This window comes from Caenorhabditis elegans, chromosome III, assembly GCF_000002985.6.
Source record: "Caenorhabditis elegans chromosome III".
NCBI classification, from domain to species: Eukaryota; Metazoa; Nematoda; class Chromadorea; order Rhabditida; family Rhabditidae; genus Caenorhabditis; species Caenorhabditis elegans.
Genome location: NC_003281.10, coordinates 4643402 through 4657603, shown reverse-complemented (window position 1 = coordinate 4657603; position 14202 = coordinate 4643402). Strand labels below are relative to the sequence as shown.

General features: G+C 34.3%; 4 protein-coding genes and 3 non-coding genes across 7 annotated transcripts; 4 read left to right on the top strand and 3 right to left on the bottom strand.

The window, feature by feature from the left end:
* Window positions 1-2101: 2101 nt before the first annotated feature.
* T23F11.2 (Major sperm protein) lies at window positions 2102-3310 on the top strand. The gene is made up of 3 exons (NM_065549.4): window positions 2102-2209; window positions 2446-2918; window positions 2968-3310. Exons 1-3 carry the CDS (start codon window positions 2202-2204, stop codon window positions 3246-3248), a joined length of 762 nt encoding a protein of 253 aa, NP_497950.1. The 5' UTR covers window positions 2102-2201; the 3' UTR covers window positions 3249-3310.
* Window positions 3311-3717: 407 nt separating this feature from the next.
* ppm-2 (putative protein phosphatase 2C T23F11.1) lies at window positions 3718-7110 on the bottom strand. Its single transcript, NM_001384078.2, has 8 exons — window positions 7004-7110; window positions 6391-6681; window positions 5615-5839; window positions 5421-5566; window positions 5296-5370; window positions 4834-4917; window positions 4551-4620; window positions 3718-4496 (listed from the first exon to the last, which is right to left on the bottom strand). Exons 1-8 carry the CDS (start codon window positions 7104-7106, stop codon window positions 4420-4422), a joined length of 1071 nt encoding a protein of 356 aa, NP_001369858.1. The 5' UTR covers window positions 7107-7110; the 3' UTR covers window positions 3718-4419.
* Window positions 7111-7913: 803 nt separating this feature from the next.
* T23F11.7 lies at window positions 7914-8133 on the top strand. Its single transcript, NR_052274.1, has one exon. It is a non-coding gene; the product is annotated as an Unclassified non-coding RNA T23F11.7 (non-coding RNA).
* On the bottom strand, window positions 8002-8150 carry T23F11.10. Its single transcript, NR_052273.1, has one exon. It is a non-coding gene; the product is annotated as an Unclassified non-coding RNA T23F11.10 (non-coding RNA).
* Window positions 8151-9681: 1531 nt separating this feature from the next.
* Window positions 9682-11090, top strand: dbd-10 (DB domain-containing protein). Its single transcript, NM_001027621.5, has 4 exons — window positions 9682-9842; window positions 9985-10140; window positions 10369-10575; window positions 10940-11090. Exons 1-4 carry the CDS (start codon window positions 9768-9770, stop codon window positions 11063-11065), a joined length of 564 nt encoding a protein of 187 aa, NP_001022792.2. The 5' UTR covers window positions 9682-9767; the 3' UTR covers window positions 11066-11090.
* A 167-nt stretch (window positions 11091-11257) lies between these two features.
* Window positions 11258-13675, top strand: pqn-29 (Prion-like-(Q/N-rich)-domain-bearing protein). The gene is made up of 5 exons (NM_065547.6): window positions 11258-11349; window positions 11687-11891; window positions 11945-12039; window positions 12086-12379; window positions 12629-13675. The coding sequence occupies exons 1-5, from the start codon at window positions 11271-11273 to the stop codon at window positions 13603-13605; spliced, it is 1650 nt and encodes a 549-aa protein (NP_497948.1). The 5' UTR covers window positions 11258-11270; the 3' UTR covers window positions 13606-13675.
* A 419-nt stretch (window positions 13676-14094) lies between these two features.
* Window positions 14095-14194, bottom strand: F10F2.10. Its single transcript, NR_052272.1, has one exon. It is a non-coding gene; the product is annotated as an Unclassified non-coding RNA F10F2.10 (non-coding RNA).
* Between the last annotated feature and the right edge of the window lie 8 nt (window positions 14195-14202).

Sequence of the window (14202 nt, the reverse complement as noted above, 5' to 3'; positions counted from 1 at the left end):
ATAGAGAGCATTCACGTTGAAAATGTAATCAGCTCGGAATAGGGATCGTTGTGAAACCTAATGGAAAGACATTAAACATGAATGGGAAATTAAAGTGCATGTACTTTTTTAAATTGTAGTCATTAACATTAACTATTAACATAAATCCATTAACTTTCTCAAAATTTGAACATGTTGTTCAGTAAAAAGCTTGATAAATTGATAAATTAAATAATGGTCTTTTCGCGTTTCTAGGTTATTGTTGAAAATATAATTTGATTTCAACAAATAAATTGCAGCGACAGACAATATAAATTTTACAATTATCTCGTTCAAATTTGTTGTGACAAAAAATTTAGGACACATTAACGAATAAGAAACCTCTACCATAATGTTTCTTTATAGCAGTAAAATTCAGCTTTGTCCTAATTTATAAAAATCTACAACTCTTGCTCTATTCCTGTTGACAATTTTTCTGATAATACGGCATTTTCCAGAATTGCCGAATCAAAAATTGAGCATTTCTATCAACTTTTGTTCTTTTAATTTAAAAGTTGTTGTTTTTAGTTATCATTGTCTTTTTCAACTGATAATAGAGCTTCTATAAATGACATTCCAGGTAAACTAGAATTGACCTTATCACGCATGATGTCATACTTTCAAATGCCGTACTTAACTAGAATAAAAAATAAAAATGAGATCATAACCTGCAAAAAACTATAAAAAGGCGAAATTCTAGACAGCGGATATACATGTATTTGGAAGGAAGATTGGACGTAAGAGGAAGAAGAAAAATAAGAAGAAATAGTGAGCGAAAGCGTAGGGGGAGAAACAACGTGCCTTTGCTCCATCAGCATCGTCGGAGGAGCCCCATCGACATTTCAGTAGAAAGAAGAAAAAGAAGACCGAAAAAGAAAGAGAGAGAGAGAAGCTTCTTCTTTTCATGAGCCATTTCTTTCTCTCTTATCGTCGTTGCTCATCGTACGAGACGCAGAATATTTTGGACGTTGGGGACGACGACTTCAAATCGATTCAAGCCGCCTGACTCTCCCCCGTGTGTGGTTCTCCTTTTTAGAGCAAGTGCGGAGAGAGAGGGGAGTGAGTGGGGGCGAGCAACTATAGCATTGCTGTGCTCCCGAGCTCCTCGAGAAAAAAACGAGAATCAATAGGTCCTAGATGGATGGACGGACAAAAAAAAAAAACGAAAAGTTTTTTTTCGGCGACACTTGGGAATGGTGACGTTTATTCGGATGATTCCTCGTTTCATTTTTTCAGACAAACATGAGTGTTTTGGTATGGAAATTCTGAAAATCTGGAACATTTCAAAACTTGGTTTGTTTTGTTCAGTTTGGAGAAGGATTCGGCGAATTTTGAATCGAAATTTGAAAATTAGTTGTGGAAATATGTTTTATTTAAAAAACACCGTTCTGGTAAAAATGGTTCTTTGATCTTTGTAACTTAACCAAAATTTGTCGTGTCGAGACTGGCTACTATAGTTTAGAGACAAAGAAAACAACGTTTCGACACTTGGCGATAATTATATGTTGAGCTTTTAATTGAATTAAATGAAGTTTTCATTCCAATCTGCACAAAAATATGCTTACGAGAATAATGTATAGAGTATTTATATAGAGAGAAAAAGCTCAAAACTTGAAAAAACGTCTGCAGATTGTAATGTGTTTTATGTATGCGTCATAGGGTGTTCTGCACGTGTAGAACATGTTTCGTGTTGCTGGAGCAAAATGCAAAGTACCCCTAATTAGTTGCACTTTACAATTCCCTGAAACAATTGGACTGGACGAAGAGTCAAACTCTTTCTTTCTTTCGGAATAGTAATGACGACGCCAACGCAAACTAAATTTGCTCGTGGAATATGGTGTATTGAGTTGGTATGCCAACATTATACAAGTTGACCTAAAAACAATGAACGGCAGTTCAGAGAAATTGTATTATATGGACGCATGTCAAAAAAATTTTTCGTGTCGAGGCCGAGTACCGTATTTCTGGTGCAAAAATCCGTGTAATACAAAAAATAAACAACTTCTCCATAAAACAGAAAAAAAATTTCACGTTAAAAAAAACTAACTTTTAAAACACTAACAAAGGTCAATGTCGTCGATTTGTTATCAGACAATCAATCAATATGCAAATCAATTATTCTCGATTTTCGAAACTTGAAAAGCAACTCGGACCGCCCGTTCTTCTGCTCATCAACTAATAAGATGCCCTGGTGAGTTAAGATTTTTACCAACGCAGTTAATTCCTGATGTGTTCATCAAGAACCTCATAGAATTGACATTATGGAGGCACGCCAACGAAATCAGGCAGAATGTGCCCCTTACGAATTATCGTTTTCGTAATTTAGGCATTGTGCCCTGTCTTCGATGGTTCGGGTTTATTGTGCCCACTGATGCATTCTGTGCTCATTGCAAATGAACTATAAATTCTAAAATTTCAAAATTTCAGTCAAAAGAAGTCAAACCCAACGGAATTGCACATCTCCACTGGCCGCGAGATCGTTCAACGGAACTTTGTGTTCCGCAACACCACTGGCAAGGACTTCCTGCTGAAGTTGCATGCTACGAATGAAGCCGTCACCTTCCCAACGGAAGTTTTCCGTTTTCCACCATTGGCTCATCGTGCCATCCAGTTCCGTGTGAACTCATCAAAGCTCTCCCAATGGGACAAGATGAATCTTTTGATCAAAGGATACGTGTTGCCGATCTATGCGAAGAGCCTCAAGCAGTTCATTGATCAGAAGAAAACTGCAGGAACTAAGGAGCAAGAGGCATTCTCATTGTCTGTCAAGTTCACGGATCAGTTCTCGGCTCCCCAGACAGTCATCAACTTGCCAGGATATGCCACGTGTATCGAGTCGACTGATTATCCGGTTGACGTGGAAGAATTGGACACTACAACTGCAGTCAACATCGAAAGAGGTACAGATTGATGCTTTGGTTCAAACTAATTAAAATCTTTCGATTTCAGATGTCTCCACTGCTGTTCCAATTGGTTCAATGATGGGATTTGTTGAGGAGTACAAACGTCGTCAATTGAACAAAGGATGCTGGTTTTCCAACTACATCTGTGGAACTGAAAAGCAACCGGAGAAGCAGTCAATGAGATCTTCTCGTAGATCAAGCCGTTCGTCGAATCATTCTGCAAAGAGCTCAAAGGCTTGCCGTATTCAGGCTAATAAAAAGAACAAAAGTGATGTCAATGTGTGCCTTGAAGCAACTCCGTGTGGTGGATCAACTATTCAAGCTTAGATTGAACTGTGAATGGCACTTTTGTATGATTTAATGAAATTGACTTGGTCGGGTTTCTTGAATATTTTCAGTAGCTTGCACTAACTATAAGCTGAAACATGTAATGTTAAAGAGACAATTATGCCTCTTCCATTTTTGGAGATCATTACGTCGCCTTTCTTGGAATTTCAAGGAGGAATGAGGCTTCTGATAACTGTCTTGAAAAACTAAATGAAGTCACACGGTGTTTGGTAAGTTCAGTGGTACGGTGAATGTAACTTAACAATTTTCGAAGCGCCTACAGAAAGGTGTGCGCCTTTAAAATAATACTGTAGCTCCCAGATCTTCATTTTTACGAAAATTTCCATACATTGTCTTACAATGTTTTGCAATCACACAAAATAACCTATTTTCAGATCTTCCATGTTTCTTCCAATTGCACCGTCGAAAGTTATTGCCTTTTTTATTTTGTAGGAAAAATTGAATAACATTCAATCATAAATTTTTTTAATCATAATCATAAAATCAATGGGAAGAACAAAAAAATGTGAAAAGAGACAAAAAGAAGAAAATACAATTGTCTAATACACATTGAAGCACTAATATTTCGAGTATTTCAGTATAAAACGAGTCATCTCACACTTTCAATGCTTGGGAAACAAAGACGCGTCATGGAAAGTGGACGGCTGATAAAAAATCATATTAAAAATGGGAGAGTAGGAATAAGACAAAAAATAAAATTTGAAAAAGGGATATGCAAAAGTTGGCGGGATGAACAATAGAGGACAACTTTTCATGTAGTGAAATTCCTGAATTTTTTCCAGATAACTCACTGCAATCAATTCATTACAATTCTAGAGAGATTTTGGCATTTAAATTTTTTTGAAATTATTCGAAAGGTATTTCAACCGGAAAATCTGTGAATGAAGAATGGGGGAAGAACAAAGAAAGTAAAATGCTATAAAAAGCAAGAAAAATTATATTGTTAACGTGCTCTATAAGGAATATTAAATTTTGGGTGGTTTTTGTTTTGTGAAGAAAATTTTTTGTGAAACATGATAATTGAGCAATATAAAAAACCAAAAGCAATGCAAGATAAAAAAGTAAATTCAGCACTATCACAGGGGGAAATCGTGTTATTTAATATTCGATATTTACACACCAAATATTACTCCGAAATTTTGCGAATTTTCTAAACTTGGAAGTTGGCTGGCGCTGGTTCATTGTCATCCTCCTCTTCTTCTTGATTCGCAGCGTTTACCCGTTGTTCTGAAATTTGAATATTTAATTTTTGAGAATTCGCGAAGCTTTTTCAACTAAAACCTCCATCAAAGTTGTTTATCACACGCGAAATATCTTGCTGAATTTGATTTTGATCTCCATCCTCGTTATTCTTCAAAAAGAAACACATCGTTTTGTTCGTCGAATTTCTGATTTACACAGATATTCATTCATTTGGTTAGTATTTAGAAGAAGAAGCACAACTATTCTAAAAAGGTGTTCTTTTTGAGAAACTAGTTTAATTCTATAAATTTATGTGATACTAACTACTGAAAAAATGAAAAAAAGAGGAAGAAGCAGAAATAATTTTCAAAAAAAAACTCACAACACCCGTAAATACCGCTGGGCGGGCACATTTCGTGAAAAGTGTATCTGGGGATTGTCCATGAAGAAGTCCCACGAGAACAACCTGAAAAATAAATATTAAATTTTTTAAATGTGTATATTTCGTTAAAATTCAACATTTTAATTTAAAGTCACATGCCGTTTTTCTTAGTAGGTCTCACCACGATTTCAACTACCATAGTCTAAAGATCTTGCAAATTACTGTAGTTTTTTTTTAAATTTGGCTGATTTGGAATCTTCAAAGATTTTTATTGATTATCTTACAATTTGTTAAAATTTAAGTGTTTCAAATTTTTTTGTTCCAGTTTAGTTTCTCATTAAAAGTTTTAACGAAAACTTATGAAAATTTCGAAGTTTGAATTTACTGTATATTTATATTTCAAAACATAAAATAAAGCTGATAAAGTGTTTAAAAATTTATTTTTGAAAAAATCAAACTTACAGTCATATTATCGCATCCGAGACCACCCATCTGACAATCTGGAGCCAAGCACCGAGTGAGAAGCTCTTCGCAAATCTGAAAATGAGAGAGAATACGAGATATTTACTTTATTTTAATCAACTTACCGATTGTGGATCCCTCTTCTCAGCAAGCTTCTCACGAACAAAATCTACGACTTCCTGATTTGTCATTACATCCCAAATACCATCACATGCAAGAACAATAAACTCGTGATCCGGTGTCAGCTTGTCAGTGATCACATCCGGGAATGCTGAAATTAAAGAACTTTTTTTAATTTTTAATTTCAAATTATTCTCACCAGTGACAATTTGCTCCTCAGCAGGCTTTGTGTCACAATTTTTGAATGCAAAATCTCCGAGAGCACGGGAAAGTGCCAAATTACCATTGACACGATTGAACTCAACCCATCCACCGGCGGCAATGATACGTCGAGCTTCGGTTTCATGAGATGGCTTGTGATCGAATGAAAGTGGACGAGCTTCTCCAACAACTGAGGATACTGCACGAGAGTCACCGGCGTTTCCTGAAAAATGGAGAAAAATTAAAAATTGACATTTAAAAATATTAAATCCTGGTCTTCCCTATACAGTTTAAATAAATATTTAATTTCAACGTTTTTTTCTATGTCACATAAACAAATCTGTGAAGTTTGAAGCTTGTAGGGATTACTGTGGCTGAGATCGTGGTGGGACCCACTCAGAAGTATTAAAAAATCAGCGTACGATTTTTACAACTTTATGATACACAGTTATCACAAATGTGTGCGTAATCAAAAATTAAAATTTTTGAAAAAATATGGAAATGTGTTTTTATTTTCTGTACCAATAATTTTTCTCCTTTTTTAAAGATAACTTTTGTAATACCGTGAAAGTTCAAAATCTAATAAAATTTCGAACAATATGAATTCTAATACTGCAAAATTCGAAGCTTGGAAGTTAATTTTTTATCGATTTTTACTGAAAACTGTTAGTCTTAGTATTGTGATTTTTTTGAAAAATACTCAGTGTCTTTAACATTTCCTCAATTTCCTTCCATTGACGTTTCAAGGTCAAAGTGCAAATCCGTGTCTCTTACCACAATAAACATCTCCCTCCTTTATCAATACAACAACTGCTGTCGTTCCACTAACATCATCCTTTGTCTCTTCATCAACTCTCATCTGTTGATCCAATTCTAGGAATCCTTTTTCGATTGCTTCTTTCATATTTCCCTCGGAAAATTCCTTCTGTGCGACGACTTTTTTGTGAAGATTAATTCCGGAATATTGTGAAACTTTCGATCCACCGTGTCCATCGTAGACAGCAAAGAATGCACATTTTGGATCATCAGGAAGAGAAAGGAGATGTGTATGGGCATCTTCCATGTCTGAAAAAAAAGAACATTTAGAACAATTTATTGAACTAATTATCATTTTTGAAGATAGTGAAGCTAATGGATTTTCAAGTCGCTAAGTACCTAAAAATGATGAAAATGATGAAAATGAGCTAAGGAGTTCTGTCTGAAGAGAAAGGGACTAATATTCGCTGATTTTTTTTTTTAATTTAGACTAAACATTAAAACAAATTAATTTCGCTATGTTATTTCTTGATTACAAACGTTTAAAATGGAAGTAAACGCTTAACAATATCCTAAATTCCTAAATATCCTAATTTATTTTATCACATTTTTGCTCTGATAACTTTCTTACCAACTCTCCATCCCTGCATACAACTGCTACCGACCAAATAATTCTCATTGGCGCATGACGCCGACTCTTTTTTAGTAACTGGCTCACTGAGTGTTTGTCCCATACTTCTGAAAATTGATTTTTATTTTATTTCAGTCTAAGTGCACTAAACAGTACTTTCAGCGGGAAAATTATGATGTTTGAACGATAGAAAAATGGGAAAGAGATGAAAAGACGAAAAAAATGCGAAAATATTTGAACGAAAAATGATCGAAGGGGGCGTAAGGTTATCACAATTTCAATGCTACCTGTTCTTCAATAAGGAAAGACTGATAGAACGTGTGTCACGTGATCAAAAGATAAAATGGAAAGCGTTTCCGAGAGACAGAAGAAAATTATGGAATTTTTCGATAGTCTATTTTCCAACAAAAAAGAAGTTACTGATAAATTTTTTGAATTGTTCGAAAAATTGTATTATCACAAATTTAACGGAGCAAAGTTCAAAATCGATGATGAAATTTGCATAATTTTGAATAAAAATTGAAAAAGAATAGTAGTACTGTACTAAAGGCGCAACGTGGTTAGCGAGTGGGTCTCACGACGAAAGATCTACAAGGAGTTTATTTAAAGTATCAGGCCTGGTTTTCTAAATCACTTGCTCATATTTTCTTTTGGGAAGTTTATTTCCGAAGAAAAATTGCGAAACAACTACATGATGTTCCCAAATTTAAATTTCGATAATTTCAAAAATGATTCCCAATTTTCAAAAATGTTGTATCCAAAATGCCCGCCGCCGCCGCCGCCGCGACTATTAACCCTCACAGCAAATAAAGAAAAGTTGAAAAAATAAAACGGCAAGACAAGCACAGTGATTTTATTGTATTCTAACCGATAAAAGTTTTCGTCTCAAGACCACGTGCTAGCAGGAAAAAAACGGCGGTCGGCCGGGAAATAAAAATGTGACACCAAGTTTCGGTTCTTCTTCGTTGCGTCGTTGGACGTCCCCGCGTCGCATCGAAACAAACATTGATACCGAGACACAAAAAGTGACGAGAGAAAAGACCGACAAACGGACACTAGGCTGCCAGGCGAAAATCAATAGGTAGTGAGAGTGTGTGAAGGTGAGAGGCACAGACATTCCGTTTCTTCTGTGACCACGGAAAATCACATGGCGCTGTGCGGGGAAACCCCCTCATGTGCGGGAACAACCCGATGCAGTTGCGCTCTAATCGACGTATGAAAAATCAAGGCAGTTTATCACGTTGACCAGGTTATCATTGGGGGAGAGTGATCAGAAGACTACAAAGGTATCGTTGTTGTTAAAATTGTTGAAATTCAAAATTTTAAAATAGCAACAACAAGTATTTTCAATAATATATGCTAGTTCCAGTGTACTTGTCAATAAAAATCTAGAAATGACGTGATTGTTTTATGTTGCTTTATGGAATTTATCATGTAAAATGTTCAACAATTTAGAAATAAATGTACTTAAGGAACAAAGCGATATATGAAACATTGAGATAGGAACGATGTATCTGAGACACAAAACCTATAAAGACCAATTTTCAAACTATCGCACAGATTGTGTAATAAATGTCACTGCAATCTGTGTGATGATGGTTTCTTACATTCAAATTATTATCAAGAATAGTGGTTTGGAAATTACGGTTGCCAAACATGCTACTAATGACGCACATCAGGTTTCTGGATGAAAGAAAATTTGAAAACTGAGCAAGCTTAGTTTAAAGGTGGAATACGGTCAATTGGGACTTCATGATAAACCTCCCAAATGAGATGACAGAGCAAAATATTATCAGAGGTTAGAAAAATCTCCAATTTTGGTCAATTCACAGTTATCATTAATATTTACCCTCGCCCATTTTTTTGGTGCCGCACTTGAAGTTTCTCCATTTTGGCTCAAATTTTCAAGTGAAAATTATTTTTGTTGAATTTAAGACATGAAATAAATGTTTACACAGAAATGATACCTTTTTTTTTGAAAATTGGAGACTAGACGAAATTTTGAAAAATGTAATTTGTTGGGTATCTACGTGTACCTAACCCTCAACGTGGATATGAAGATCGTGTAACGTGAACTCATTATCTATGTATACTAACTTTCTATTCATTCCTTAGTTATGTAATAATAAACTACTCGTCTTCGCCTCCTTGTTCGGCCTCGAATATATAACATTATTCAAACGAGAACATCTATCACAATTGAAAATGTGCCAAAATTAGCAATTTCCATCAAACTAGATACAGTTGTTTTGTTTTTATTTTGTAGTATTTTGGCATTTTGCACTAGCGTTATTCCTCCTTTAAACTTCAATTATAAAATCACATATCTAAATTTTCAAAAAAAATATTTTAGCAATTTGCAAATAGAGACACAAGCAATATAAATAACCATCAAAGCGTGGATCATGTTTTGAAATAACTGTAAAAAATGACAATTTTAGAAAACATTTACAACATCATTCTTTAACAAAGTTCCAGAAATGCAACAGAAAGGATGTCTCATTGTGAGAGTTGATGTTATCAGTCCTCACATGAACATAATTGACGTCTCATTTCCGGTTATGACGAGCAATTTCGTAACTCTCGATTTCCAAAACTTTCGATTTTTCCCAAATATTTAGTGATTCATATAACAATAACCATTCTTATTTTCATAATTCTTTGTTTGTGTCCCGCTTCTTTTTATTATTCTTTAGCAGTTATTTGTTCAGGATTTCTCATGTCTTTCGTATAAATTATATTCTTCACAGTTTTGGATTCTAAAATGAAAGTGTCTGGTAATACTTTAGTTCTTTCGATTTATTCTCGTTTTATTCTTTTGATCACGTTAAGCTATGCTGTAAGTTTTCTTTTTTAAAGATATTCTGTATGAAGCGGGATAGAATTGTTTTGAATTTTTTAAAATATTTTTGAATTTTTTCTCATTTATCAACGCGACTCCTATAAAAGTTCACTAAATTAAAAAAGTCTTATTTGTTCAGTGTCCTCCAAGTCTTGATAGTTTGAATCTTCCACCACCAGTAATTCATAGAGAATGCCTAACAAGAAACAGCTGCCAAAATGGATATATCTGCCGATTGAATAGATGTGTTGGTGGAAGAGCATTGGCAAGTAAAACTAAATATGTGAATGAAGAGGTAGGTTCTTTTCTAGTTTTATTGAAACTATGAGAAAATTCTGTTTTGAAATATGTATTTAAAATATTTTTCGGAATTTACGGAGTTTTGTTGTTTCTCTATTGTTTAACTTTGGCAATAATCTGCTTTTGAATAATTTCAAAAAATCCAACTTCTTCAAGATTTTTTCTTCAAAAATATTCAAAAAAAAATCTCATGAAAATTAAATAATCCCACTTCAAAATTCAGGAATCCGAGTACTCGTTAAAAATGGAACAATGTTGTGTGGATAATTTACTTCCGGAGAGATGCATGGGATTCTGCTCATTTGAGACTTATAATGAATCTTCCATCTTTCGACTGCTCGCGGAGCCCAGAAGATGTCCAAGTTCATCACTTAGAACTATTCATTTTTGTGCATCTATGAATATGGATCACACAGAATGCTGTGAACAGGCACGTTCGAAAATGTATTTATTTCAATAGAAAAGTTGATTCAAGAAACTCGCACAAATTTATCTCGATAATTCAAGATAAAATTTTTGAAGGTTTTCTGTACAGCTGTAAAGTTATCTGAAACTGCAAAGTTCTTTAATAATTTGTCGGAAACATTGTTGAAATTTCCTTTTCACAGTTGCCAATTTTGTTTGCCAAAATTTGGATATTTAGAAAATTAATTTAACAATTATTCAGCAAATTAACAATTGTTGACTAACATATTCAATTTATTTAAAAACTTTAGTTTTTTCCGTATAGCAAAGTAATAGTACAGCATATCCAATAAATCGGTTTTATTCATCAAATTTTAAATTTTTTGCAGAGTCGTATACCATCAAATTGTGTGGATCTATGTGCTCCTTCTGATTCGGAAGTTCGATTTGATGAATCAAAACTTCATTGTCTTCACTATCTTCCAATAATGAAAGAATGTTTTCAATCAAATTAAAATTAATAAATAATCCCTATTTCCTTGTTTCTTAACCACTTAATGCTCATTGAACCTATTAAACACTGTCGACTCCGGCATCCTGTCAAATCGAAACACAAACAAACACATTCGCATTGATCTACCGGAAGAGATCCGGGCGATTTGTTGGCATGGCTATATAATGTGTGCAATTCAAACATTCAATTCAATATCACATTTTGATATGAACATAAAGTATTTCACTTTTCTTGTTGCTTCCGTACTTTGCGAGTTCAACCTTACAGAGACGTTGGCTAAAAATGGTAGGTTTACCGGTTTTGTCTTTGGTTTTTAATCTTTTGCATTTTTAAAAAAAATTTTTAACAGTATCATAAAATAACTGCAATATTCTCAAATATTTTCTTTAACATTTTGTTGAGAAACTTGCCAACTTTGAATAATCGTTTCGGTTTTTGAAACGAAACATCATTTTCCAATTATGCAATTTTTAAACTGTTCCCTCCGAATTTTTTTAAATTCAGCTCATAACATCTTAGGTCCCACCACAAAAGATGACAAGTTACTGTAAATATCTCAGAAAAAAAAAAATTAAAATTCGCACAAATGAATCAGCCTACAATGAATCTATACATTTTCCAGAAAGTTCACCTCTTGTGGATCTTTCGAAAGTTGCCCGCGACCAAGGAGCAATTGTAGTCGCCGCATTTCCAGCAGTATCTACAATTAAAGCAAAAAGTAAGAAAAAATTTGGACTGGGAGCTTTTGAAAGGGGATATACAAACACTGGTGCGACTTTTTCAAGAAGAGGCAGAAGTGGAGCTTCAACTGGAAATCCTTATGCATCGTGAGTTTAACTTTTTTGAAGGAAAACGTTTGCAATATATAAACTTGTTCCAGTGGATATCAAGGGCTCCCTGAATCACAAAGCAGTCTGCCAGGAGATCGTGTAGGTGGAATGACCAGAACTGGAAAGAGAACTTTTGGAAGTTATGGTAAGAAATATATTATTTTAAAATCAAACATTCATACTTATTCCAGGAAGCGTCGACACTGCAAAAGGTCAATCCTCGGCTCATAGAGCAGGAACCGGTTCAGGATGGAGAGGATCTTCTCGGAATGACGGAGAGAATGACGATTGGAATAATGGAGATCAGAACAATAATAACAATTTCAACTCTAAAAACAATCGAATGAACAAATATGGAAATAGAAACGATGGAGATGATTATAATGGAAATGGGAATAATCAAGACAATTGGAATTCGGGATCAAATTCTGGAGGGTACAATGGTGGTGGTGGAGGATCTGGAGGAGGATCTAATTGGAATAATGGTGAATTTTCAATTTTTCCGATACATTATATTTCATGAGCAAGCTTAGACATCTTATGATAATGCTCGAAACACGGAAAATATATCTTTCTTTTCAAGTCGCCTAATGTAAGCCTATCTTTCTAAGCTAGAAAACACTTCTAATTTTCTAATAGACCGCCTGTTTTTCTTTATACAGTTTTCTTGTTCATGGGTTTAAGAATCTACTGACGCTATTTTAGAAAAATTTCAATTCTGTAATTTGTTTCAGGAGACAACGAAAATGACGGCTGGAATAATAACAACAACAATCGAAAGAGCAACAACAATAATAATAATAACTATGGTAATTCATGGGGTACAAATGACAACGATGGAAATTCTTGGAAAGGATCTGGAAACAGCAATGGAAACTCTGATAATTGGGGTGGATCCTCGGGAAGTGGTTCAAATGGAGGAAATGATGGAGATTCTAATTATGGAAATGAAGGATCATGGAAGCCAAGTGGAAATAGTTATGGAAGAAATCGAGGTGGAGGAAATGAAGGTGGTGATCAATGGGGAAGTAACAATAATGGAGGAGATAATTATGGATCTGAGTTGAGCAACAATTGGGGTGGATCTAATGGTGGATCAGGATCAAATGGAGGTTCTGGAGGAGGAAATACTGATAATGATAACTGGGGAAGCAATAATGGCAATTCTGGAGGATCATGGGGAAATGGTGGAACTGGAGGATCTGGAGGCTCTGGAGGTGGAAACTGGGGAGACAATGATAACTATGGCAGTAGCAACAAATGGAATGGAAATGGAAATCAGGATAATGACAATGATAACTTTGGAGGAGGATACAGTAAGAATGGATACGGTAGCAATAACAATAGAAACGACGGATGGGGATCTTCTAGTAGCAATAATAACAATAATAATAATAATAATAATAATGGAGGAACTGGAGGATACAGTAACAACGGAGGAGGATGGGGTAGCAATAATAATAATAATGGAAATGATGGAAACAATTGGGAATCCAATAATGGAGGAAATGGCGGTGGTGGTGATAACTGGAATAATGGAAACAGTGGCAACAATGGAAATAATAATGGTAATGGAGATGAAGATTATGGAGATTGGTACAATATGAAGATGAAAGATCCATCTGTAGCTGAAGATTCAACGACTAAAACACCTGAAGTTGAGAAGAAGATTGCCGAGTTATTGAGTATGGATACATATCGGAAGATGTAAAGATTTCCTGGGTTTCTGTTGTTTTAACTTATATTATTGATTAACTTATTGCAATAAATTCATATTATTATTCATATTCATATATTCATACTATTATTGTTACATCTAAAACATAACTTCTCTTTACAACACTGTTGGGAATTCATTGCATACATTCTTTTATTTTTTATAACTTTTCATATACATATGTACAACAGAAAATGCGGAAAAGTGTTGAAAAATAGACTCAAACAAATTTTTACAGAAAAAATAATTCTCTTGAAAATCAAAAAATTTAACAAAGTTCTTTAACTGTTAGGTATTAAAATATGTACTGCAGTTTTAAGACATCCCCCCATTGGCATTCTTTTGTCTTCTTTTGTTTTTTTTTCATGATTTCCAGATAGTAAATGCCCAAGAAACATCCAAAAACTAAATACTTTGTTCTTGAAAATTTTGCAACATTAGAATACTATCAGGCAAACATTTTTTCTTATCACTACTGAAAAATATCAATTACCTGTCTATTCTCAACCTTGTTATGCTTCACAATGTCAACGACACCACTGAAAAACACATAAAAACAGTAAATTGCAATTCTTATCAGCTCTTTGAATT

Excerpts from the sequence above, each read along its gene's own strand:
- ppm-2 (NM_001384078.2), bottom strand. The coding sequence starts at position 7,106 with ATGGGACAAACACTCAGTGAGCCAGTTACTAAAAAAGAGTCGGCGTCA. Across the intron at positions 5,567-5,614 it reads TGAGGAGCAAATTGTCACTG|CATTCCCGGATGTGATCACT; the intron begins GTGAGAATAATT and ends CTTTAATTTCAG. Across the intron at positions 4,497-4,550 it reads GATAAACAACTTTGATGGAG|AACAACGGGTAAACGCTGCG; the intron begins GTTTTAGTTGAA and ends TTCAAATTTCAG.
- pqn-29 (NM_065547.6), top strand. The coding sequence starts at position 11,271 with ATGAACATAAAGTATTTCACTTTTCTTGTTGCTTCCGTACTTTGCGAG. Across the intron at positions 11,350-11,686 it reads AGAGACGTTGGCTAAAAATG|AAAGTTCACCTCTTGTGGAT; the intron begins GTAGGTTTACCG and ends TACATTTTCCAG. Across the intron at positions 11,892-11,944 it reads ACTGGAAATCCTTATGCATC|TGGATATCAAGGGCTCCCTG; the intron begins GTGAGTTTAACT and ends AACTTGTTCCAG.
- dbd-10 (NM_001027621.5), top strand. The coding sequence starts at position 9,768 with ATGAAAGTGTCTGGTAATACTTTAGTTCTTTCGATTTATTCTCGTTTT. Across the intron at positions 9,843-9,984 it reads TGATCACGTTAAGCTATGCT|TGTCCTCCAAGTCTTGATAG; the intron begins GTAAGTTTTCTT and ends TTATTTGTTCAG. Across the intron at positions 10,576-10,939 it reads ACACAGAATGCTGTGAACAG|AGTCGTATACCATCAAATTG; the intron begins GCACGTTCGAAA and ends AATTTTTTGCAG.
- T23F11.2 (NM_065549.4), top strand. Across the intron at positions 2,919-2,967 it reads TGCAGTCAACATCGAAAGAG|ATGTCTCCACTGCTGTTCCA; the intron begins GTACAGATTGAT and ends TTTCGATTTCAG.